The 24,835-nt window shown below is 40.2% G+C and overlaps 1 protein-coding gene and 1 non-coding gene across 9 annotated transcripts in view; both read right to left on the bottom strand.

The window, feature by feature from the left end:
* The window catches only part of FRRS1 (ferric chelate reductase 1), a 57,661-nt gene extending 34,724 nt beyond the window's left edge, over positions 1-22,937 (bottom strand). For 2 of the 8 annotated variants that reach the window (XM_002715840.6, XM_070077992.2), the window contains exons 1-5: positions 22,827-22,937; positions 6,124-6,319; positions 4,971-5,107; positions 3,118-3,212; positions 1,714-1,861 (exon numbers count right to left, since the gene is read on the bottom strand). In XM_002715840.6, coding sequence (XP_002715886.2) covers positions 1,714-1,861; positions 3,118-3,212; positions 4,971-5,107; positions 6,124-6,319 — 576 coding nt within the window. In that variant the 5' untranslated portion in view covers positions 22,827-22,937. Of the gene's footprint in view, positions 1-1,713; positions 1,862-3,117; positions 3,213-4,970; positions 5,108-6,123; positions 6,320-6,487; positions 6,547-7,341; positions 7,472-7,562; positions 7,704-13,521; positions 13,648-22,826 lie in introns of those variants that run through there. The other 6 variants (XM_089300304.1, XM_089300303.1, XM_089300305.1 and 3 more) reach the window with 6 other exon arrangements.
* On the bottom strand, positions 7,112-7,274 carry LOC127493878 (U1 spliceosomal RNA). The gene has a single exon (XR_007924415.2). It is a non-coding gene; the product is annotated as a U1 spliceosomal RNA (small nuclear RNA).
* Positions 22,938-24,835: the final 1,898 nt, after the last annotated feature.

Raw genomic sequence — 24,835 nt, 5'->3', positions numbered from 1 at the left:
ATCAGTGTATGGAAGATCTCTCTCCCTGTCTTTCCCTCTCTCTTTGTAACACTATTTTTCAAATAAAATAAAATAAATCTTTTTCAAAAAAAGAAAATATCATCATTGCACTTTGGCAACAGATCTCATTACAATGGTCTGTGACGGTACATTTCAGGAGAGAGCTAAACATTAACTTCATGGAACTAGAAATAAGGGAACTTAAAGGCAAATCGTAGTAGACAGAAAGAAAACAAGTCACTAGAAACTAGGAATCATGGACTTTGGTCTCTGCTCTCTTCTTGACTCCATTAAGGTGGCCAAAGAATTTTTTCTCCCTGGGTTCCTACAACCTTAATATAAAAGAGGGAAATTGAACTCACTGGACCTTGAGCTCTCTTCCGGCTCTAAAAATGCTGCATTATTATGATTCTGAATGGACCTCCCTATAATCAGAGGTTATAAACTTGGCACAGAAACACAATAAAAGCTCCAAAAAGAGCTAATGTCTTTAAGTCACTAAATAGGACAACAATATTGTCCACAGATGCCAATTGGGCAGCTGAGGTACAAACTGATTGATTATTATTCTAAAAAAGCTTTTAAACAAATAAGCATTAAGACTGGACTGAAAGCTAGTACAAATAGATGCATTAGATTATTAGTAAGTCTAGGCATACAGTCAGAGTGCAGCATTCCTGATAATTTAATCAAATATGATGCCCATATACATCTTACAAAATGTAGAAGAGGAGGCAAACAAAATCAGAAATTACTTAGGGTAAAAAAGCTTTACTTGGTCTTTTCTAAGTGAACAAACAGGTATAAATGGATAAGAAGGAAGAAAAAAGGAACTAATGTACACTGAACATTTACTAAGCACAAGGCACATTAAGAAAACATATCTATTATTTTGTTTAATTCTCACAGTGATACTAATGAGCTTGATATTTGCTTTTCTTAAAATGAAACTTTGAAAGCCAAGTGACTTGTCCAAAGACATATAGAAAGTAGGCAAGTCAGTATTCAGGTCTAAGCTTGTTCCTTTCAACTGTGACAACTTGTCTGAAGGCACTCCCATTACACCCGTTACTGAAGTAAGAAGTCGAATTTATCAGAATCTCCTTCAGTGAAACTAGTCTTCCTAACATTTCTAAGAGGCACTGCCCTTTCCAGTATGCTTGTTCAGTCATAATTCTTTTGAATCAAAAGCCCAGATGGAATTCTACCCAATGAGCTTGCAAGAGATTTTCCACAGTTCAGCACACAGAATTCCCTAGTATTCTTCGGCTTTAATGAAATAGAATCTAAGAGTTGTATCACCATTTCAAGAATCTTCTCCGAATCATTTCAAAATTTAGCTTAAGTTCCTTTTCCAAGTTTGACATTTGGTTATGAGAAAGGAAGGAAGGGAGGAAGGAAGGGAGGGAGAAAAGGAAAGCAAACGGTTTCATCAGATTTGTCTTCAAATGAAAACATACCCACTACTAGTATAGACTACATGGGAAAGTCATAATCACATCTTGCACATGCAGGGACCTACCTTCTCTTTATTCTAACCTATAATTCATATTGCTGCAGTGACGCATTCCCTCAGATCCTACAGAGAACACAATTTGCTACCTCAATCTTGTACGGCTACTTCTCTATGCACTTTGTCAAGCATAGAACCACTATTTCCAAGGGTGCTGTTTTTGAGATTTCATTTGGTGAAGTTATAAAAATGTGACTTACGGATTTGTTCAAATGGGAAACCGGAGGTAACGTTGACAAAGATGCTGCTGTAGCTTTAGGTGTCGTAAATGGAAGTGCATTTGGTTGGGAAATTATAGGACCAGGCATCTTCACCCAATAGATTTTATACTTCTCAACAACTGTTGCTCTGAAATGTAGTACCAGTAAGATTAGACAGAACCCTGATGATGGCCCATTGTAACAACATCAAACCTTTAAAGAAAAAAAGGGGGAATGAACTGGGAACACAATAGAACGTAACAGTACTGGGAAATGAACTGGGAGCACCCAGTACTACTAACAATAGTACTGATTTTGTTTGTCGTCTCTAATGACTCTCTTCTACTCCATCACTAGCTGAAATTTCATAGCTCTCTCTTTCTGTCCCTGTCTCTTTGAACTTGTCTATTCTTTGGACACATTCACAACAGCCATGAATATCATACTCAGGGACTAAACTGCTCAGATTTCTGCATCCTGATGTATAAAGAATGCACTAGCAGTCATTTCATAATATACTATTCAAATCCTCCCAGAGGGCATATGTAATAGGAAGCTATAGCAACAAACTCCTGCATAAGCAAGCATCAACTCACTGAGGTCACATTTCCCATTACATACTCCACCTAACACACAGGTGCAAGGCTATGTTACTATGTGCTGGGGATCTGTGTACACAAGGAGGCAGAAAACAGAGACATACCAGGGTAGTAATTTTTCCCTTAAAAAGGGACAAGGGTACTTCAGAAAGTTTGTGAGAAAATGAAACTAAAAATGTAAATTCATCTTGGTGGAAAAAATTTTGAAATCCATGTATAGTTTTTTCATAAAACATTTTTTCAGTAAACTTTTAAGATCCCTAGTATCTGTAACATCACTCAAGAATCACTAGATGGCTTTGTGACATTCCATTTCCTCTTGTACATAGGATTAAGAAAGAATTATTATTTTGATTCTTCTGAATTCCATAATTCTGAGTGGCATGCAGGGTTTTGCTTTCCTGACAATCTAATCTGTAAATTGAAACACTGCAAAAAAAGTCCTCCAAATTTTGGAACTGTTTTATTTGTATTCTCATACTAATGCAGGAGAAAATTTTTAAAAACTATTAACCCATATTCAATAGAGTCAAGTATTTATCACCAGTTCTTATCAGTATTAAAGTTGTACAATTCTTTATTCACCCAACAATTATCTATTAAGTGTCCATTAGGGCATGAAGATCTGTGCTTTGTGCCATGTATATACTAGTGGATAAAAAAATAAGCAAGCAAAAGAGTGAAAGAATTTCTTACACCAGTAAGTTGGTAACATTACTATTGCAAACCTCTCCTATACAGGTGAACATCAAATAGATACAGAAAATGATACAGACCATTGTAAGTTACAAACTCTTCTACTCACAGAAACTGTACATGATTTGGGGCACTGCTTGGAGCACTCCAATACACTTTAATCTCTGTTTTTTTGGATGAACTTGTATGACTCACAGCTGATCCCTGAAATAAAATGGAACTACCATTCAGTCACTCAGGAGCTCAACTTGATTAGAACTGCTATCATTTGTGAATCAGCTTATCACTGCATAATGATGGCATTATAACAAAGACTCGGGCATCAACAAGAAAATGTTGGTTGGTTGACAACACATTAGCAACTGGCTCGTGAATAAATTACAGTCATCAGAAATGTAAGAAATGAGGAGATTCCTGAATATTGGGAAACATTGGAAATATAATGAGGCTGTCCATTAATTCATTTACACTACAAATATACTCCTTCCATTAACAGACACAAATAGAATGCAGACCACTCATTAAAAGAAAAATTTCCTGCCTTCAAATACATAGGACAATATTTTAGTAATTCCTTTCTTTTGAACAATCTTGTTTCCCATTTCATTCACTCAGCAAATTCCTTCTGATTATTTGAAGCCTGTTTTGGAAATTCCCCCCAAAAGATGCTCTCTCTCAATTCCTTCGAGCCTATGTGGCTCCCTCTGCAATGCTTCCCACCCACTCTGCATATGCTGTAACCTCAATTATCACACTGTTCTACTTATGAGTCTATCCTAGGACCACATGTTTTACTTTTGTGCCATATGTCCCATGTCCACTTAAGGGCATGAGTTCTGCAAGGAGCAAAAGGAAGTCTTGTTCATCACCATATCCCTCTCACCCAAGACAGTCCCTAGTATATGTGTTTATTAAATGAATGAGTGAATGAATAAGTGAATGTCAAAAATTAGACCACTGTCCCCAAAACTCTTTCTTCAATATTAAAACCCTTCAAAAATCAATATAAGAGTCAATTGCCAGAAACATCACAAGAACTCTTCACACTGCCCTGTCTTTTCTAGGATAATTATGCATTAAACACATATTTCAAGTGGTGAAAATTAGGGGAAAGTCTGATCATTGAAAATCTATTCTTGGCCTGCGCCACAGCCCAATAGGCTAATCCTCTGCCTGCGGCGCCGGCACATCAGGTTCTAGTCCCTTTCAGGGTGCTGGATTCTGTCCCGGTTGCCCCTCTTCCAGGCCAGCTCTCTGCTGTGGCCTGGGAGTGCAGTAAGAATGGCCCAGGTCCTTGGGCCCTATACCTGCATGAGAGACCAGGAGAAGCACCTGGCTCCTGGCTTCAGATCAGCGCAATGTGCCAGCCGCGGCAGCCATTGGAGGGTGAACCAATGACAAAAGGAAGACCTTTCTCTCTGTCTCTCTCTCTCTCTCACTTTCCACTCTGCCTGTCAAAAAAATTTAAAAAAAATAAAAAATACAAGAAAATCTATTCTGATGTACACATAGGTAGTCTCACCATTCATCCTGTAACCACCACCACCCCATCGTGAGAAGACCCAAGGAAATTGAAACAAATCAAAAATTTTTTTTTTTTGACAGGCAGAGTGGACAGTGAGAGAGAGAGAGACAGAGAGAAAGGTCTTCCTTTGCCGTTGGTTCACCCTCCAATGGCCGCCACAGCCGGCGCGCTGCGGCCAGCGCACTGCACTAATCTGAAGCCAGGAGCCAGGTGCTTCTCCTGGTCTCCCATGGGGTGCAGGGCCCAAGCACTTGGGCCATCCTCCACTGCACTCCCTGGCCACAGCAGAGAGCTGGCCTGGAAGAGGGGCAACCGGGACAGAACCCGGCGCCCTGACCGGGACTAGAACCCGGTGTGCCGGCGCTGCAAGGTGGAGGATTAGCCTAGTGAGCCACGGCGCCAGCCCGAAACAAATCAGTTTCAAAATAAACACAAACCTGTATGTCTTCACAATTCAGAAGTTGTGATACTCGACTGTCAATCAATGAGAAAGAGCCAACAGGAAAGCCATTCAAATTCTCAGCGTCACGAGCTTCCAAGAGGAAGCCTTTAAATGGCTGTCCTGACAAAGTAACTGAGAAACAAACAGGTGAAAAATTTAGTAATATTGCAAAAAGAAATGCAAGAGGTACATCCTAGGTAGAATCAGGAAATCAAGAATACATATGCAAAACTCCCCCTGGAGGGGCCAGTGCTGTGGTGCAGTGGGTTAACGCCTGGCCTGAAGCACAGGCATCCCATACAGGTGCTGGTTCAAGACCCAGCAGCCCCACTTCCGATCCAGCTCTCTGCTATGGCCTGAGAAAGCAGTAGAAGATAGCCCACCCAAGTCCTTGGGCCCCTGCACCTGCATGGGAGACCCAGAGGAAGCTCCTGGCTCCTGGCTTCGGATTGGCGCAGCTCCGGCTGTTGCAGCCATCTGGGGGTTGAACTAGCGGATGGAAGACCTCTCTCTATGTTCCTACCTCTCTCTGTAACTCTGTCTTTCAAATAAATAAAATAAATCTAAAAAAATAAAATAAAATAAAATACAAAGGGCTGGCACTATGGCATAGTGGGTAAAGCCACTGCCTGCAGTGCCGGTATCCCATGTGGGCACCAGTTGAGTCCCAGCTGTTCCACTTCTGATCCAGCTCTTTGCTATGGCCTGGGAAAGCAGCAGAGAATGGCCCGAGTCCCTGGGCCCCTGTACCCGCATGGGAGACCCAGAAGAAGCTCCTGGCTCCTGGCTTCAGATTGTAACTCTGGCCATTGCAGTCATCTGGGGAGTGAACCAGCAGATAGAAAACCTCTCTCTCTCTCTCTCTGCTTCTGCCCCTCTGTAAATCTGCCGTTCAAATAAATAAATCTTTTTTAAAAATTGTTAAATGCAATGTTAAAACTTATTTTAAAATCTATTCTGAGTGAGCAATAGGGTATACATGGTCATTTCTATGACTTGAACAAAAAATGGAAGTACAAAATTATGGTATCTTATAAAAACAGATCAACAGATTTAAATGAAATAGTCCAAATCCAGTAATAATAAAGATTCAATGAACAGTAAACAAGTGAAATTCAAAATATAAATAGTTAACCCCAGCACGGTACCTTCGATCTGATCTCCCGGCCTGAACGTCTGCTGACTCACTGAAATGCGGTGAGCGACCTCCGACTGTGGGCTGTGACCATGTTCAGGAATCATTCTGCCACAGGACTGTGTTACTTTCCCATTGGGATAATTAGCCACAGAAATGATGCGCAACAAAAATATGAAGACACCAAGGGTAAATCCAGGAACTGACATCTTAAAAAGAAGATTAAAAGCACATTGTTTTCAGATGTGATTAAAAACAAAACATAAAAGTTTTCACAACACAAGGCAGCAATTATAGATAACCATTTGCTTTCAATGTTAAGCTAACCATATTGTCAAAATGTGTAAGAAAACAACAATATGGTACATAAGTTTCACCTGGGTGTGAATCGAAGCTCTACCAACTGATAACCAACCAACTGTGAGACTTTGAGCAAATCACTTAAGCCTCCACTCCCTGAACTGAAAGATAAAGAAACAAAGACTCTCCTTCCAAAGTTATTTAAATAAAATGAAGATATGGCCAAAGCCTCAAGGATGATAACAAATGTAAGGTTTCATTAGTATGACTGGGAAACAATAAATTATTCCAATAAAAACAAAAGATTTACCCCATCTCATCCTAGAAAGCTTAAGGAAATATTTCTGCAGGCTTTAAATATCACTACTGAATAAATCTCCAATATTATTTCTCTCAACTTCCCACTAAACCAATCATGGTGGTGGGGTATTTAATTTAATCTGCAGCACTAAAACCTGAGGATAACAACCAGTTGCTAAAAACAATATTTCTACTGCTTGTAACCCAGGTCCTCCGAATTAAGAAACACATTTGTCAGCCCACATAACCTTCTTCCCCTCCTCTTCCTCCAGCTGCTACACATCAGTCTCACTCTCTTCCAGCCCACATTAACCACCTCACTTCATGCATATATTCAGAAATTTTTTTTCTTTTTTTTATTCTTTTTTAATTTTTTTTTCTATTTTATTTATTTCATTTTTTAGGGGAAAGCGCGAACGCAGTCCCCCACTACCACAAATTATGCAGTCGAGTTTCCCACATTTGGGGAAATCGCAGGGGTCAGCACATCCAGAGTGCAATGGATGAGCCTCGCCCTGGGAAAACCACCTTTGTGATCATGGTATCTCCCCTGCAGGTAAGTATATATATTCAGAAATTGCAAGTCATCGTACCCAACAAGGCTGGAAGTAGTTGGGCAGAGACATGTTACCTGGCAGCAAGTGGTTAACGCTGTGGACAGGCTGCAGAGATAAAGAGCTCAAGAAGTAAGCTCATTCACGAAATAAGGAGTTTTACACGCCTGGTCATGGGCAAAAGCAGTCTTAGAATCACTGGAACTTATATAAAAGAGGAGAAATTATTTTCATTTTATAACTACATAAAAGAGGACTTAGTCAGAGCCTAGTCTACTGGGATTTCATTAGCGCTCACCTGGACTGCGGGAAGAAACACACCAACTCCAGCCCACTCTTAAGGGGGGCAGGGAAAATGGAGGAGCTGTTGAAACACTCACAGTCCAGGGACACAGACTCCCTGAAAGACTGTAAAATCCTACTCACAGGGCTACAGAATGCTTCCCCTGCCCTGACTCCTTACTTCCACATTACAAAAGGCCTATTGATAGCAGCTTCTTTTACCCAGTACATAATGTACGGTTATAAGGAAAAAATTACAAGGCACACTAAATGGCAAAAATTAAAATGCAACTTAAAAGGACAAAGCAGGGCTGGCACTGTGGCAGAGCAGGTAAAGCCACCACCTGCAACTCCAGCATCTCATGTGGGTACTTGGTCATGTCCTGGCTGCTCCGCTTCTGATCCAGCTCCCTGCTAATATTCCTGAGAAAGCAGTGGAGGATGGTCCAAGTCCCTGGACCCCTGCACCAGCATGGGAGACTCGGAAGAAGCTCCTGGCTCCTGGATTCGGATGTGGCCATTTAAAGAGAGAATCAGCAGATGGAAGAGCTCTCTCTCTCTAACTCTGTCTTTCAAATAAATAAATACATCTTTAAAAAAAAAAAAAGAGGCCGGTGACGTGGCTCACTAGGCTAATTCTCCGCCTGTGGCACTGGCACCCCGGGTTCTAGTTCCGGTTGGGGCACTGGATTCTGCCCTGGTTGCTCCTCTTCCAGGCCAGCTCTCTGCTGTGGCCTGGGAAGGCAGTGGAGGATGGCCCAAGTGCTTGGGCCCTGTACCCGCGTGAGAGACCAGGAGGAAGCACCTGACTCCTGGCTTCGGATCGGCGCAGTGTGCCGGCCGTAGCGGCCATTTCGGGGGTGAACCAATGGAAGGAAAACCTTTCTCTCTTTCTAACTCTGCCTGTCAAAAAAAAAAAAAAGAAGAAAAAAAAAAGAAGAAGAAGAACAAGCTACATGACATGGAGGATTTTTGGAGACAGGAGATATATTTATACAACAGAAAATGCCTTATTCTTTCTTCACTTCATGTCTGAGTCTAAACAAAAAGTATAAATATGGTTAATAAATCAGCATACTTACAGTGATCTTCCATATGAGAAAGATCTTTCTCAATTAATATAAAATACTGCAATCTTTAAAGCACTCGAAAGCTCCCTTCAGAATTTTCATCAACTGCATTCCACTAAATGTTCAGGAAAAATAGCTACTTCTTACTGAATAGTTTTCATTTTATTACTAGAATTACCAAGGCATTATTTTCTTTTATTTTGGTACAAGTACCAAGTATTGCAATTAATTTCTGCATTAAATATGCTCCCAGTGCTAGGCTTTTTGCCTAGAAACAGAACCACCATTTATTACATTCCCTCTATTAGAAAATGGAACTGAAATTCCAAACTGAATTAGAAACTAATTTAGGGACAGAGCACATTTAGAGTCTTAGCACTTCAGGTAAGTTTTTAAGATCTATTTTATTCATTTGAAAGGCAAAGTGACACAGAGAGAGGAAGGGACAGAGACCTTCCATACACTAGTTCATTCCCCAGATGGCCCCAATGGGAGGAAGTAGTGGCCCAGACTGGAACCTGCCCTGGAATATGGGATTCGGAACACTGCTTTACCTGCTGTACCACAATCCCCCATGCCCACCCTTGATGCTGACTAAAACCTAGAGGGCTTGATGATAAAGGTAGAAACTGCTGAGTGACAGGGTTACTCAGGTAGGAAGTTTAGAAAAATAGGTAGAATTATTGAAGGATAAGGAGACGGATAAAGTCAGAAAAGTTGAAGCAAACACAAGATATTGATGGAAAGCAATGAAATTTCTATTGCAGAGAGAAAGGTGTAAAGCACATAGATCCAGCAAGGATCCAAATTTCACAATGGACAATGGGAGTGAGGGGCATATTGTAACCAAGGATGAAATTGAAATTGGTCTACCCATTTCAGGATGTTGAATCCCTTTTCTAAAAGTCTGAGTAGCAATGTAGAGATTTCTTTCACAGGACTGGGGCTCCAGAAAGAATGGATATGAAACAACTAGCTCGATGCCTAAAACCAAAGCATTGTCAATAAATAATTATTTAGTATCACTGTTAATTTTCAATATTACCAGTGTGTGCTAATTTCTCCTGAACATGGGTAGACAACTGAGATTTGCCTGTACTTTTTTTTAAGATTTATTTATTAATTTGAAAGGCAGAGTTACAGAGAGACAGAGGCAGGGGGGGGGGAGTCTTCCATGGAACTGCGATGATCCAGAGCTTACTCTGGGTCTCCCACGTGGGTGCAGGGGCCCAAGGACTTGGGCCATCTTCTACTGCTTTCCCAGGCCATAGCAGAAAGCTGGATTGGAAGTGGAGCAGCCGGGACTCGAACTGGCGCCCACTTGGGATGCCAGTACTGCAGCCGGAGGCTTTACCTGCTATGCCACAGGGCCAGCCTGCCTGTACTTTTTACATCTGTATTTAATATCTCTAAGCCTTCCAATATATTTCACAAAATTTGTTGCCCTTCTTTACAGTAATTTAACTTTACCTTCCCAGAAAACTTCCACATCAAGAATTAAATTGACTTTGATAGCTGAATCTCAATTATAGGGAAATTGAAAAATAGGTCAAATAGTTATAGTTCCACTTGCCCAGATAAAAATGGTTTGGACTCCATTTTCACAGCAGGAACCAGAGAGAAAAAATATTTTTTTTAAATTAACAATTGGAGTTAAGACATTTATGATGAAAGTTCTTAAAAAAAGAGTAAGAAAAATAGCACATGAAAAATCAAGTTGAGATCTGTCCAATCAAACTAAAGGTAAACTTCTGAAAAAGCTTTTGGAGTCTGAGTGAAAGCAGGACAAGGGAAAGGAAAGGTAGGAGAAACCAGGGATGAAAAGAGCAATTTGAAACAGTACAATCTCATCCTGGTTTCCCTTGTCAGGACATCATCAGGAGGTAATTTTCCCACTTTCTTTATTCATTTTCATGGAAAATGGTTGGAAACAAGCAACTTACTATATGTTATAGAGGTTTCATCTAGATCATTCCATATGGTTCTCAAGATAATCCTGTCTTCAAAACAAAATTATTGGGGCCAGCGCTGTGGTGCAATGAGTTTAAAGCCCTGACCTGCAGCACCAGCATCCCATATGGGCTCCAGTTTGAGTACCAGATGCACCACTTCTGATCCAGCTCTCTGCTGTGGCCTGGGAAAGCAATAGAAGATGGCGCAAGTCATTGGGCCCCTGCATCCTTGTGAGAGATGCAGAAGAAGCTCTTGTCTCCTGGCTTCTGATGAGGTCAACTCTGACTGTTTCGGTCATTTGGGGAGTGAACTAGCGATGGAAGACCTCTCTCTCTCTCTCTGGCTCTACCTCTCTCTGTAACTCTGTCTTTCAAAAAAATAAAACAAATCTTAAAAAAAAATAGCAAAGGTGTCCAAGACAGCAGAACAGGGAGGGATGTTACTGCTCTCCCTAGTCTAGGGGAAGATAGCTTAAAAAAGTGGAGAAAGTGCAATCTCAGGGAAGAGTTAGGGAGAAATCTGCAGAGGAAACTCCATGCAAATTAGAGGGACATTGTGAGTCTACATGGAGAGTGTGGACACGCACAACTCAGGACCCCAGCAGCCGAGAGCCACAGCACCAGCTTTGGAAAGTGATGTGAGGCAAGACTGCAGCAGCCCAAGCCACTAGCAATAAAGCTATGGGGAAGAGCCTGGTGAAAGTCTGGCTTGAGGCCATGTAGGGGACAATGTACCTGCTAACCTAGAGGGAAAAAAAGAGAGCACATTTCTCTCTCCCTAACCACCCAGCACCAGTGTCCTGTAACTAGCCAAGAGAGGGCAGGTGCCATTTTGGACAAATGCAACAGGTGCATCAGCATATGTCCACACGCCCAGCAACCAGCCAAGAGGAGATGCCCGACTCTGGCTGGGAGAATTGACAGGCGGCTAGGTGCTCATGACTGTGGGAGCCCTGGTTTCTGGGACTGTGAAAACTCTGTGGCTGTGAGGGAGGCCACAGGGTGTGGCTGAGTCTTTGGGTAGTCACTGTGGACGGCTCCACACACTCAGGACTCCCTGATTCCCTGGTGGGAGTTATTGCTGCAGGATCCATGCTCACACCAAGAACTGCATGGATCCTTTGTATTATTCTTGTGGCAACGTGGATAAATATTGTACTCCCTGGGGCTAGTACCCAGGCGTTGTTCTTCTTGGAAGAGGAGGTCAGCATAAGACTACCCCAACAGAGCTGATCAAACCTCCCTCTGATAAAAATAAATAAAAAAAAGCTTAAAAAGCCCTTCCTGTTAGTCCCTAAAAGCAGGGCTTAGAGTTACAGCTGACTTAGATAGTCCTGCAGCTATTTGAACAGGTCCTCACCAAGGACTTAAAGGGCCTATCTCTTGAGGGGGGGTGTGAAATAATCCAAAATATATATGGTTAATTGTAAATGATTTATTAGTCTGTTTCCTTTCCCAGCCTAAGCCTCTGGTCTTGTACATTAGCTTAACTTCCTAGCAAAATGTAGCTATTAGGCATCTGGGGGCGGGAGGGGAGCACTAGAGAGTTAATTATTTAACCCTTATACTCACCCCTGGGGAGAGAAAACCAGCCCCATAGAATATATGGGCCATATAGCAAATTCTTATTTCTGCAAACTTCAGGGAGCCCCAGCATTTTCCTATAGGTTACAGATTCCTAGATACATGGAAATAGCACAGTTCCTAAATCAGGCTCTCAACAAGAAACCAAAGCAGAACCCCCTCCTTTGGGACAAACAAACAAACAAAGCACAGCTTTCATCCACTGAAAAGCTGCGATGACTAGGGCTCTCAAAAACGGATTGCTTACTCAGTCCTTCAAAACAGGCAGGACCTACACCTGCTACCTGCTGCCCATGAAAATGCCCCAAACTAGAGTCAAACTAGATGGGTACAAAATCATGTTCATGCTTTCTTGGACAAGGCCAGGCAACTCTACGACCAGATCACACAAGACTAAAATATGTGGCCCAACATCACATCTGGTCATGGAAATCCTGATCATTGCCTCTCCTTGGTGACAAAGTGTCCACATTCTTTGTGCTTCTCTGTAGACTATTGTGTTTTAATGTCCTTGTTTGTTCTGTCTCTAACAGAAGACAAGTCATGTGGCTCCAGGTGCTTCTAAAACAGGGCTTCCAGCCTACCACATCAGACAAGATGACCAGCCCTCTGGACCAAGTAGGACAATGCTTCCTGAGGACACTCTGAAACACCATAGGACAGATAGCAAGAGAAAAATACCCATGTCCACCTCTATGCCCACTTGTCAGCTTCCGAAGTAGCTACAGAAAACAGACCTTCGGCCATTTATCCCCATAAGATTATGGGTATTTTCTCTTGGGGGGGGGGGATGGAATGTTGCGTAGGAAGTTAAAAATTAGCCTATTTGGGTGAAAACGGCCTGAAGGACCAGCACATGTTTTGGAAGCCCCAGAAGCTCAGCATTTTCCACTTCAAAGTCCTGCCCAGATCCTGATAACCTTCTAGGTGGTCCCAGCCCTTCCTCTAAGGAAAGCTCCCAGGAGAATTCTCTCTTTTCAGGACCAAATGGGTGACCTGACCTGATAACATGGGCAATAAAACCTTCACACATGCCCTAAGGGAAGCTCCTCTACTCTGCCTGGCACTAAGAAACCTGGGGCAGAATTTGCTAATTTACTCTCTAACAAAACCCTTTATCCTAAAGAAGAAGGGGGGGGTGGATAAAGAGACTCCCTAAAAACTGGGAGTCCACGGCCAGCGCCGCGGCTCACTAGGCTAATCCTCCGCCTAGCGGCGCTGGCACACCGGGTTCTAGTCCCGGTCAGGGCGCTGGATTCTGTCCCAGTTGCCCCTCTTCCAGGCCAGCCCTCTGCTGTGGCCAGGGAGTACAGTGGAGGATGGTCCAAGTGCTTGGGCCCTGCACCCCATGGGAGACCAGGGTAAGTACCTGGCTCCTGCCTTCTGATCAGCGTGGTGCGCCTGCCACAGCGTGTTGGCCGCGGCGGCCATTGGAGGGTGAACCAACAGCAAAGGAAGACCTTTCTCTCTGTCTCTCTCTCACTGTCCACTCTGCCTGTCAAAAAAAAAAAAAAAAACAACTGGGAGTCCAAACAACTACCATATGCTCAGCTCTCTTCTCTCAGCTGAGCCACCCGCCTGCCTGCCCAGGTGTATTTTCTCCATTCAACAATGTAACCTCACTCTCCCCCAGTCTGAGTGACTGAGCACTCTCTATCTGTCCCTTCCATTCTGACAGATGCCCTGTCCCCAATAAAATGTTATTAGTTTAAAAAAAAAATATTTACTACACTGAACTTGGGTGTCACCTTAGACACTCCCCTCAGCCCAGAGCACTGAACAGAGCTCCCTGGCCACACCCAGCACATGCTTCTGTGTGTACACTGAAAGAGGTGACACTCCACTAAGCCACTGAGGCATAGTCCAAAGACAAAAGCCAGCACAGGGAGAAAAAAAAACCTGCAAGTATATCCACATATGCCTAAAAATAAACAGCAATTCAAAAAATAAGAATAAGGAAGACAACATGACACCCCCAAAAGAACTCAACAACACTTTAATGTTAGAATGTGAAGGTGAATAGGTTGAAGAAATGCCAGAAATGGAATTCAAAAAATTGATCAAAGGATTACTTAGAAGTACTCAGAAGCAAATCCATGAATTAAAGAAATCCATACAAGACATGAATGAAAATTTTTCCCATGAAATTCAGATTTTAAAGAGAAACCAAAATGAAATATTGGAAATGAAGAATTCAATAGATCAAATAAAACATACAGCAGAAAGCCTTAACAACAGACTCAGTGAGGAAGAAGAAAGAATATCCAAGTTATAAGACAAATCTTGGGGCCTGAGCCATGGCTCACTTGGTTAGTCCTCTGCCTGTAGCACTGGCATCCCATATAGGCACCAGGTTCTAGTCCCAGTTGCTCCTCTTCCTGTCCACCTCTCTGCTGTGGCCCGGGAGGGCAGTGAAGGATGGCCCGGGTGCTTGGGCCCCTGCACCCGTGAGAGAGATCAAGAGGAAGCACCTGGCTTCCGGCTTCGGATCAGTGCAGTGCTGGCCATGGCAGCCACTTGGGGGGTGAACCAACGGAAAAAGGAAGACCTTTCTCTCTGTCTCTCTCTCTCACTTCTGTGACTCTACCTGTCAAATAAGTAAATTAAAAAAAAAAAGACAAATCTCTGAAAATTTTATAGTCAGACCAAAAAAAGAAGAAGAAATTAGAAAACTAAAAATGGGATACTATCAAATGACCCAACATATGGGTCTTAGGAGTTTCTGAAGGTGTGGAAAGAGAGAATGAATTATAAGAACTTTTTAGTGAAATAATTACAGAAAACATCCCCAATTTGGAGAAAGAAAGGGACATCCAAGTATAGGAAGCACATAGAACCTCTAATAGACATGACCAGAAAAGAACTTCACCTCAAAACACTGTAGCCAAACTCTCCAAGTAAAACAAATAAAACTTTCTAAAATGAGCATGAGAGAAATGCCACATTACTTTCAGAGGATCTCCAATTAGACTCACAGCTGACTTCTCATCAGAAACTTTACAGGCTAGGAGAGAATGGCAAGATATATTCCAAGTCTTAAGAGAAAAAAAAAAAACTGTCAATCCAGAATACTATCCCCTGCAAAGCTCTCATTTATGAATGAAAGTAAAATGAAGACCTTCCATGACAAATAGAAATTGAAAGAATTTGTCACCACTCATTCAGCCTTAGAAAAGATGCTTAAGGATGTGCTACACACAGAAACACAGATACCTCGTCATCACTATGAAAGAAGATGGAGGCAGACAATTTCCCAGTAAAAGTACAAAGGAAATCCAAAGTAAACAATAGGAGTATTTATGGAAAAATGGCAGGGACAAGTTGTTACTTATCAATAGTCACCTTGAATGTCAATGACCTCAACTCTCCAGGTAAAAGATACAGACTGGCTGAATGGATTAAAAAACAAAATACATCTGTTTGCTGCCTACAAGAATCACATCTCAACAACAAAGATATACACAGACTGAAAGTGAAAGGATGGAAAAAGATATTACAAGCTAACAGAAACCAAAAGGATCTAGTAAAGCCATCTTAATGTCGGACAACAAACATATATACTGACAAAATAGAGTTTAAAACAAAAACTGTTAAAAGAGACACAGAAGGGCACCATGTAATGATTAAGGGATCAATTCAACAGGAAGAAGTGACTATAATAAACATATATGCACCTAATTACTAGGTACATGACTATTTAAAAGAAATGTTAATGGATCTAAAGGAAGACAGAGAATTTAATACAATAGTAATGGGGGACTTCAATACCCACTTTCAGCAAGGGACAGATCAACCAGACAGAAAATCAGCAAAGAAACAATAGAGTTGTTTGACACTATAGACCAAATGCACATAACAACGAATATCTACAGAACTTTTCACCTACAGTTGCAGAATACACATTCTTCTCACCAGTGCATGAAACTTTCTCTAAGATAGACCACCTGCTAGGCCATTAAACAAGTCTAAGAAATTCAAAAATTGAAATCATGCCCTGTCTCATCTCTGACCACAATGGAATAGAGCTGGAAATCAACAACTCAAAAATCTCTAGAGCATATGCAAACACATGAAGACCGAAAAACATGCTCCTGAATGAACAATGGTCAGTGGAGAAATCAAAAGACAAACCAAAAAATTTCTGGAAACAAATGAAGAAGACAATACAACATTTCAAAACTTATGGGATACAGCAAAATCAGTGCTAAGAGGAAAGTTTATAGCAATTAGTGCCTATATCAAGAAACTGGAGGGGCCAGCACTGTGGCATAGCACGTAAAGCTACTGCCTGCAGTGTCAGCATCCCATATGGGCATCAGTTCGAGTCCTGGCTGCTCCACTTCCAATCCATCTCTCTGCTATGGCCTGGGAAAGCAGTGGAAGATGGCCCAAGTCCTTAGGCCCCTGCATGGACGTGGGAGACCCAGAAGAAGCTCCTGGCTCCTGGCTTCAGATCAGCACAGCTCCAGCCATTGTGGTCAACTGGGGAGTGAACCAGCGGATGGAAGACCTCTCTCTCTCTCTCTTTCTGCCTCTCCTTCTCTCTCTGTGTAACTCTGACTTTCAAATAAATAAATAAATAAATCTTTTAAAAAAACGAAAAAATAAACTGGAAAGGCACTAAATAAATGAGTTATCAATGCATCTCAAGGATCTAAAAAAAAAAAAAACCAAAGCTAGTAAGATATAAGAAATAATTAAAATTAGAGAAGAGATCAATAAATTGAAACAAAAAAATACAAAAGATCAGCAAAACAAAGAGCTGGTTTTTTGAAAAAATAAACAAAATTGACACACCATTGGCCCAACTAACCAAAAAAAAAAGGGGGGGGGGAGAAAGATGATCCAAACAATAAAATTAGAGATGAAAAAGGAAAAGTAACAACAGACACCACATAAATAAGAAGAAACATCAGAAATTACTACAAAGAACTGTAGGCCAACAAACCAGGAAACCTAGAAGAAATGAATAGATTCCTGGAAACATACAACTTACCTAAATTGAACCATGAAGATGTAGAAAACCTAAACAGACCAATAACCAAGATATAAATTGAATGAGTAATAAAGAACCTCCCAACAAAGAAAAGCCCAGGACTGGATGGCTTCACTGCTGAATTCTATCAGACATTTAGAGAAGAACTAACTCCAATCCTTCTCAAGCTGTTCAAAATGATTGAAAGGAAGGGAATCCTCCCAAACTCCTTCTATTGAAGCCAGCATCACCTTAATTTCTAAACCTGAAAAAGAGACAACAGAGAAAGAGAACTACAGACCAATTTCCCTGATGAACACAGATGCAAAAATCCTCAACAAAATACTAGCCAAATCCAACAACACATCAGAAAAATCATTACCCTGTCCAAGTGGGATTTATCCTTCATATGCAGGGATGGTTCAACATTCACAAATTAATCAATGTGATACATCACATTAACAACTTGAAGGTGAAAAACCATATGATTATCTCAATAGATGTAGAGAAAGCATTCGATAAAACACAAAACAAAACACAAAACCCTTTCACAATGAAAACCTTAAGCATTTTAGGTAATAGAATGAACATTCCTCAACACAATCAAGGCAATTTATGACAAACCCACAGTCAACATCTTATTGAATGGGGGAAAGTTGGAAGCATTCCCACTAAGATCCCGAACCAGACAAGAATGCCCACTCTCACCATTGCTATTCAATATAGTCCTAGAAATTTTAGCCAGAGCCATTAGGTAAAAAAAAAGAAATTTTCCCAAAGGAAATGAAATCAGCATATGAAAGAGTTATCTGTACCCTCTGTACCCCCATGTTTATTATAGCTCAATTCACAATAGCTAAGATATGGAATCAACCCAAATGCCCATCAACTGAAGACTAGATAAAGAAATTATGGGAGATGTCCACTATAGAATACTACACAGCAGGTAAAAAAAAAAATGAAATCCTGTCATTTGCAACAAAGTGGATGAAACTGGAAAATATCATACTTAGTGAAATAAGCCAGTCCCAAAAGGATAATATCATATGTTGTTCCTGATTTGTGATAACTAATGGAACACCTAATTGGTAACCTATAGAAGTGAAATTGACACTTTGAAATGCAACGACTTTGAATAGCCCTTGTCTCGACTATTGAGGAACAGTTTTGTTTTGTTTTTTCATATTTGTTGAACTTTTTACTTAGTATAGAGTTAATTGTATATGTATAAACTTAATTGAAAATAGATCTTAGTAAAAAATAAGAATGCAAATAGGAGAGGGAGAAGGAAGAAGGGTAGGAGTGTGGTTGGGAGGGCAGATATGATGGAAAGAATCACTGTTTTCCTAAAGTTGTACTTATGAAATGTATTAAATTTGTATTTTTTTTCCACTAGAAAAAAAAAATCGAGTACTGAGTGGAATGGATCCTTTCTAAAGTTACAAAATTGGTAGATGAAATAAAAATAAATATCATTAATCTATAAATTAATGATATTACTATTGGTTGAAGGCTTGTTGCAGTCATCACAGTGATTTCCATATAAAAACTGTAGCCCTTAGAAAAAACACAGTTTTTTTGCTGGTATGGAAATTGAAGCTCACAGAGATTATTTTTTAAAAAAAAACTCTAAGAATATACAGGAATAGAAAAGGAAAAGATTGCATTTCATTATAGTAATTTAGAGGTAGAGGAGAAAATCAGAGAAGAGCTAACAATTACTAAGGGTTTACAACATAACAGACATGGTGTCTAGGACTTAGTGTACATTCCTCAGAGTAATGGTGGAGATACTATTGTTCCCAGTATGGAAAAGAAGACACTCATTGAGACATTTGTCCAAATAATAGCAAATGAGTATCAAAAAGTGTGGTCTCTGAGCTAGTTTTCTGAGGTTTTAACCGGCAAGTTATCCACAGCATCAGATCAGACCCTTACATGGACATGATAATAAGGCATTATGAAGGAAAAGAGATTCAAAATGAACATGACTGGAATGGGAACAATAAAGGAACCAGAAGAAAGAACAAAGCAAGTATGGACTTTTGGGGACAATGAAGACAGCCTAACTAGAACCAAGGTCAAGTGTCAGAAAGTCATTGTAAATATATCTCATTCAGTGTGAGTCTCTTTTATGCCTCTTATATGAAGAGATCCAACCCCAAGACTTTTTACCTTAGTCCTTATCTTCCCACATTTTTACCACATTTATCTGAAGATTTATCTCTTCCATAGCCTTGATTATCACCTCTAAAACAGTATCTCCAAGTCTTTCAATGACCCCCACTTTATATCCACTATGCTTTGACTCATTCCCAACTATGTATGGGATTCCTGTTCCTTCTACTTTCCAGTTCCTCTATTGCATCTGCCTACTGCTTTCCATTCTACCACCAGCTCCAAAGATAGAGTTTTCATTATCTGTTAGCCAGATTACTGAAATACTCTTAGTTGGTCTCCCTATTTCTTCATTTCCATTTCAATCTTACTTGACACCACAAAATCATTTTCCTAAAGCTCAATTCTCATCATGTCTCTCCTCTCCCCAGAAGCATTTAACAGCTCCCTAGGAATTACTAAATTAAGAGGGAAGGTATTAGGCATTTAATGTTTTGTGCTTCTCAACCCAACCCAAATTTTAAGAATTTTTTTCATTATGTAAAAGGACAATATGCCATGTGCCATGTCTGGAATATGTGCCTCTGCTTTTTCTACTCACCTTCCTTCTAACTGGGGCCTCCATTCTTTCATCTATCAAATTTCTACCCATGTAAAAGTAGAAAAATATTTAATAGAAATATATTTAATGGGAAAAATAAGACACAAAAATCTTTCTACACTATGCTTAAACTATGTTTAAAATGTGTATTACCTATTATTTCATGCAAAATACATAGAAACCTGATAAAATTCAATATAGGAAAAGACGTAGAGAAATGAACACTCTCATTTACAGTGAAGAGTATAATTTCACACAATTTTTGAGGAGATTTGGTAGAATCCTCCTAAACTAAAAATATGCTTAACATCTGACCTAGGAGTTTCACTTCTAGAAATTAATCCTACAGAACAACCCACACAATTATGCAGGGATTATTTGTAAGCAAAAATTTAAGACAATTTAACTGGTTCCAAAAATAAACTATGAGGGACAGACATCTGGCCTACAGGGTAAGCTGCCAATTGGGATAGCTATACCCCATTTCCAATTGTCTGGCTTTAAGTCCTTCTTCCATTCCTAATTCCAGTTTCCTACTAATGTAGACCCTGAGAAGCTGTGGTGATGATTCAAGTAGTTGGGACCCTGCGACCCACGTGAGAGACTTGAATTAAGTTCCCAGCTCCCAACTTGGGCCTGGCCCAGTCCTGGCCACCAGGGACATTTGAGGGATGAACCAGAAAATGGGATCTAACTCTCTCTCTCTCTCTGCTTCTTAAATAAATAATTTAAATTTTTAAAAATAAGCTATGCTATACCCAAGCTATAGAATATATGTATCCCTTAAAAAGGATGAAATGGAATAGACAAAAATATAGTTAATAATAATTAAGTTCTTTCTAAAAGCTAGCTCTTTCTGAACTTTGCAAATATTAACTCATTTCAAAAAAAATCCTAAGACCTGACTGTATATATTTAGGTGTAAGTATGCTCATGCCATACATGTATTGTACCGAAGTATGCATTTTTCAAAGGAAAAAAAGAAAAATCCTCTAACACCATGGTTCTAACCTTTGTCAGCAGTGGTTACCCCTTAAGAAAATATGTTTTCAGGATGGGAAGTGGAGTGGACTTCCTCTCTTTAGTCCCCTGTATATGGGCGTGTATGTATACATGTGTGTTTTAAAGCTATAGTGTTTCATAATTTTAAAAAACACCAAAAGTATGCATAAGTAAACACTGCAGAGAAATACATTAAGCTGATTTTAAGAAATTTAGATTGCTTTTTCTTTTCTCTATTTTCAAACATTCTGTAACTATTTTTGTTTTAATAAATAAAACCTCTAACCCAGGGCCAGCATGTGGCACAGGGGACTAAGCTACCACCTGCAATGCTGGCATCTCGTGGAGCACTGGTGGAGTCCCAGCTGCTGCACTACAGATCCAGCTCCCTGCCTGGGAGAGCATCAGAAGATGGCCCCTGCCACCCACGTGGGAGGACAGGGTTATGGGATTCTAGGATCCTGGATTATGCCTGGCCAGCCCCAGCCTTTGTAGCACTTGGGGATTGAGTCAATGGACATAACACTCCCTCGTAACTCTCTCTCTCTGTCTCTTTCTCTCTCTCTCTCTCTCTCTCTCTATCTCTCTCCCCCTCCTTGGTAACTACCTTTTCAAGGCACATTTTGAAATGTCATCAATTTCTGTGTCCCACAATACAGTCAAATGAATGGACTTATAAATTTGATAGACCTGAGTTTACTTAATGTAATCAATCCAACAGCACTACTTTAGTGACCCTGGGTAAATTATCTAATCTCACAAAATCCTAATTTTCTCACTTGTTACACCAGTGCTACCAACATCACGAGCTTTTGGGGTAAAGCAAATAGCATCTATGAAACACCTAATACCATGACCACCATAAAAAAAAGTCTCCCAGTAAAATAGGCTACCTGCCTGCCTGCCTGCCTGCCTTGGAATCCTAATTCTGCCAACCTGTTATGACTGTTTTCTCTACGACTCCACAAGTTTTGGGTCTTGCTAATAAAGAGTTTTATCACATGTTTCTGCCGCAATGGGTGACTTGTTTTAGGCAAACTTGGATGGTAGCAAAGGCATTTTACACATTAACCTTTCATTCCAGCTAGCAGACAGCTTGAAAACCGTACTCCTGCAATATGATTTTTAATTGAATGTCAAGAGAATGTGACTAATTAAAAGGACAGATGTGACATGGAAGTTATAGGTGATCAAAAGAATGAACATCTTGATTTTCTAAATCACTAAGTAGAATCTCCTCCAAAGTCTAGCTTTGTTTTTTAAACAAGCCAATAGACCACATTTAAACCCTCCACCTCAGTACTATCCAAACACAATACTCAAATCTTTCCCTTTTTTTTTTTTAATATTCAAAGTGGGAGAAAAATCTGAATTGAAAAGTTTACTTTGCAGACTGGAAATTCCCTTTCGCCCTTAGGGCAGTATGACAAGATGCCCAAAAGTATGTAAATAAGTAAAAATTCAGGGCAGAGGTAACACTTTGTCACCTCAGAGCCTGCCTGAAAATCGAATGATACTCCAAGGTTAAGGTTAAGGGGAAAGAGGCAGGGATAGCAAAAACCTCTAGATTAAAAAGACACTTTAAAAACAAGCGCAGCTCTAAGAAACCAACATATAGATAATTATGTTATGTAGTTTAAATGTAAGAATCCCCATAGTATAAACTTAAAAAAAAAATAAGCTGGTGCCCAAATAGACTATACTTTTCAGGATCCCAGATACAATTCGATTCACAACCACCCTTTCCTTAGGATTAAAGTCCCTTAGTCAAAGTCACGAGGCATATCATTAACGTAACTCCTTAGTGAACGCTCCTTAGCTCAACACCAGCTCCAGAGCGTAGCCTGTGAATAAAGCATGCACCCAGCCTCGCTACCCGAGTCAGCGCAGGTGCCGGCGCTCAGTGCCCTTGCCCAGCTGGTGTCAGTTTTTAAATGATTTGCAGAGTTTTGACAGAAAGAAAACAGGGGCCACTTACCTTGAGAGGCAAAGGCAGCCTAGCCAACTTCCGGTTCTGTTACAACTCGTATCACATTTCAGCAGCTGGGTGGAGCCAGTTTACCCAGTAACCAAAAGGGAAGGTTTCCCAAGCTAAGCTGCCAAACCTGATCTGCAAGCCTAGCACAATACTGATTTTAGAACTCCATTTCCAAGAATTAAGGGTTCTGTTTTACACAAACACTTTTTGCTGATAATTGTTACACCAAAAAAATTATGTTTTTAGACTAACTGCAAAACTAATTGAAAATACATACCTGTTCTGTATAATGACAATTGGAGACATTTTAAAAAACCATTTTTGTCTAGGTGGGGTTGCCAAATTTAGCAAGTTAAAATATAGGATGCCCAGTTAAGTTGGAATTTCATTTTCTGGTATAAATATTATCCTATTTGGAATATACTTAATACTAAAAAAAATTCATCATTTACTTTAAATTCAAATTTAGCTTGGGAATTTATAGAATTAGTCCAATATTTTATCTGGCAATCCTTTGTGTGGAATAACAGTATTTAGCAAAGTATTTCAATTAGCTACAAAAGGTATGAAAGGATCAGATTTATGAATGATGTAATGCAAAAGAATTCCCTTATTTTACAAAATATATCCTGAAATTTAGGAGTTTTGTTTTTGCTTCTTCTTAAGCCTTTCGTCTTTGTGTTACACACGATTGTTTTTGCAAATGAAGACTGTTGGAGCTAGGAGAAGACAGTGTGTCTGAAAATGCGAAACACTCCACTTCAGATCATGACTAACAAGTGTGAACAGGAAAGCAGATCACATCACATTCCTCGGCTCCTGATCCCTGGTTGCCAATCAGCACCAGTATATTCTCTAACCCCATTCTAAAAGGAGAGAAGGAGGGAAGAGCCTTCAACTTAAAACTTTCTCCTTAAGTGCTGGTCACGAATAATAAAGGTGCCTCTCTATAGAATGTTAAAGAGAGGCTTTAAATAAAGAAGACCCAGCCCTCTTTCCCTGTCCTAAAGCAGCTTAGAACATGAATAATTTTAAACTAAGTCAGTTGATTTTCAGTTCTTCTATTCAAAGCCTCAGGTGGTGACATAGCTTTCTGCAATTTTAATTAGAATAGGAATTGTCCCCACTGGATGCCAAAAGTATGATTTAAAAAAAGTCCGTAAAATAAATTATTATACTCTTACATCCTAAAACACTCAGAAAGCAGTACAACGTAGTGGAAAAACTTAGTGGAGAGGCTTGCTCTACCTATAACCAGCCTTCCAAACCCCCACTTCCCTCCAAGGCCCCAGCTTGAACTCCCTCTTATCAGTCTCACCCAGTTTACCTCTACCAGGCTATTTCTTAGTCAGCTACTTCTCAGCTGTTACAAAGGAAACCAAAATAATTAAAGTGTTCAATGGTTCAGATTCTTATACTGAAACCACCCCCACTTAATGCCATCTACATGTCTCTCAATCAGCAGTTCTCAAACCATTTATTTTCAGGACTCCTTCACAATCCTTAAAAATCTTCAGACTTCAAATTGATGTTTGTGTGGGTGAAACTATCAATATTTTTATATGAAAAACATTTATATATCACTCATAAATTCATTTTTAAATGACAATAATAAACTCATTAAATGCTAATGTAAGAATTTTTACTGTTGTACTTTTTTAATATTAAAAGCTACTAAGGAATCCAGATTTTTTTTCTTAATTTTTATTTTAATTGTATTTGAAAGGCAAAGAGAGATATTCCAATTTCCAGTTCGCTCTCCAAAGGCCCACAGCACCCAGGGCTGGGCCAGGCCAAAGCCAGGAGCCCAGAACTCAACCTGGGCCTCCCACATAGGTGAAAGGAATACAATATTTGAGATATCATCTGCTGCCTCCCAGGGTACACATTAGTTAGAAGCTGGATCTGAAGCAGAGGCATAGTAGCCAGACTCTAACCAATCCTCTTGTTACCCTCCTGCTTATGAATGTTTTCAGTATTAATAATTTTGTGGGCTCTTGCCACGTATT

Source organism: Oryctolagus cuniculus, chromosome 7, assembly GCF_051225735.1.
Source record: "Oryctolagus cuniculus isolate XC-2025 breed Fujian yellow rabbit chromosome 7, ASM5122573v1, whole genome shotgun sequence".
NCBI classification, from domain to species: Eukaryota; Metazoa; Chordata; class Mammalia; order Lagomorpha; family Leporidae; genus Oryctolagus; species Oryctolagus cuniculus.
This window is presented reverse-complemented; position numbering and strand designations above follow the sequence as displayed.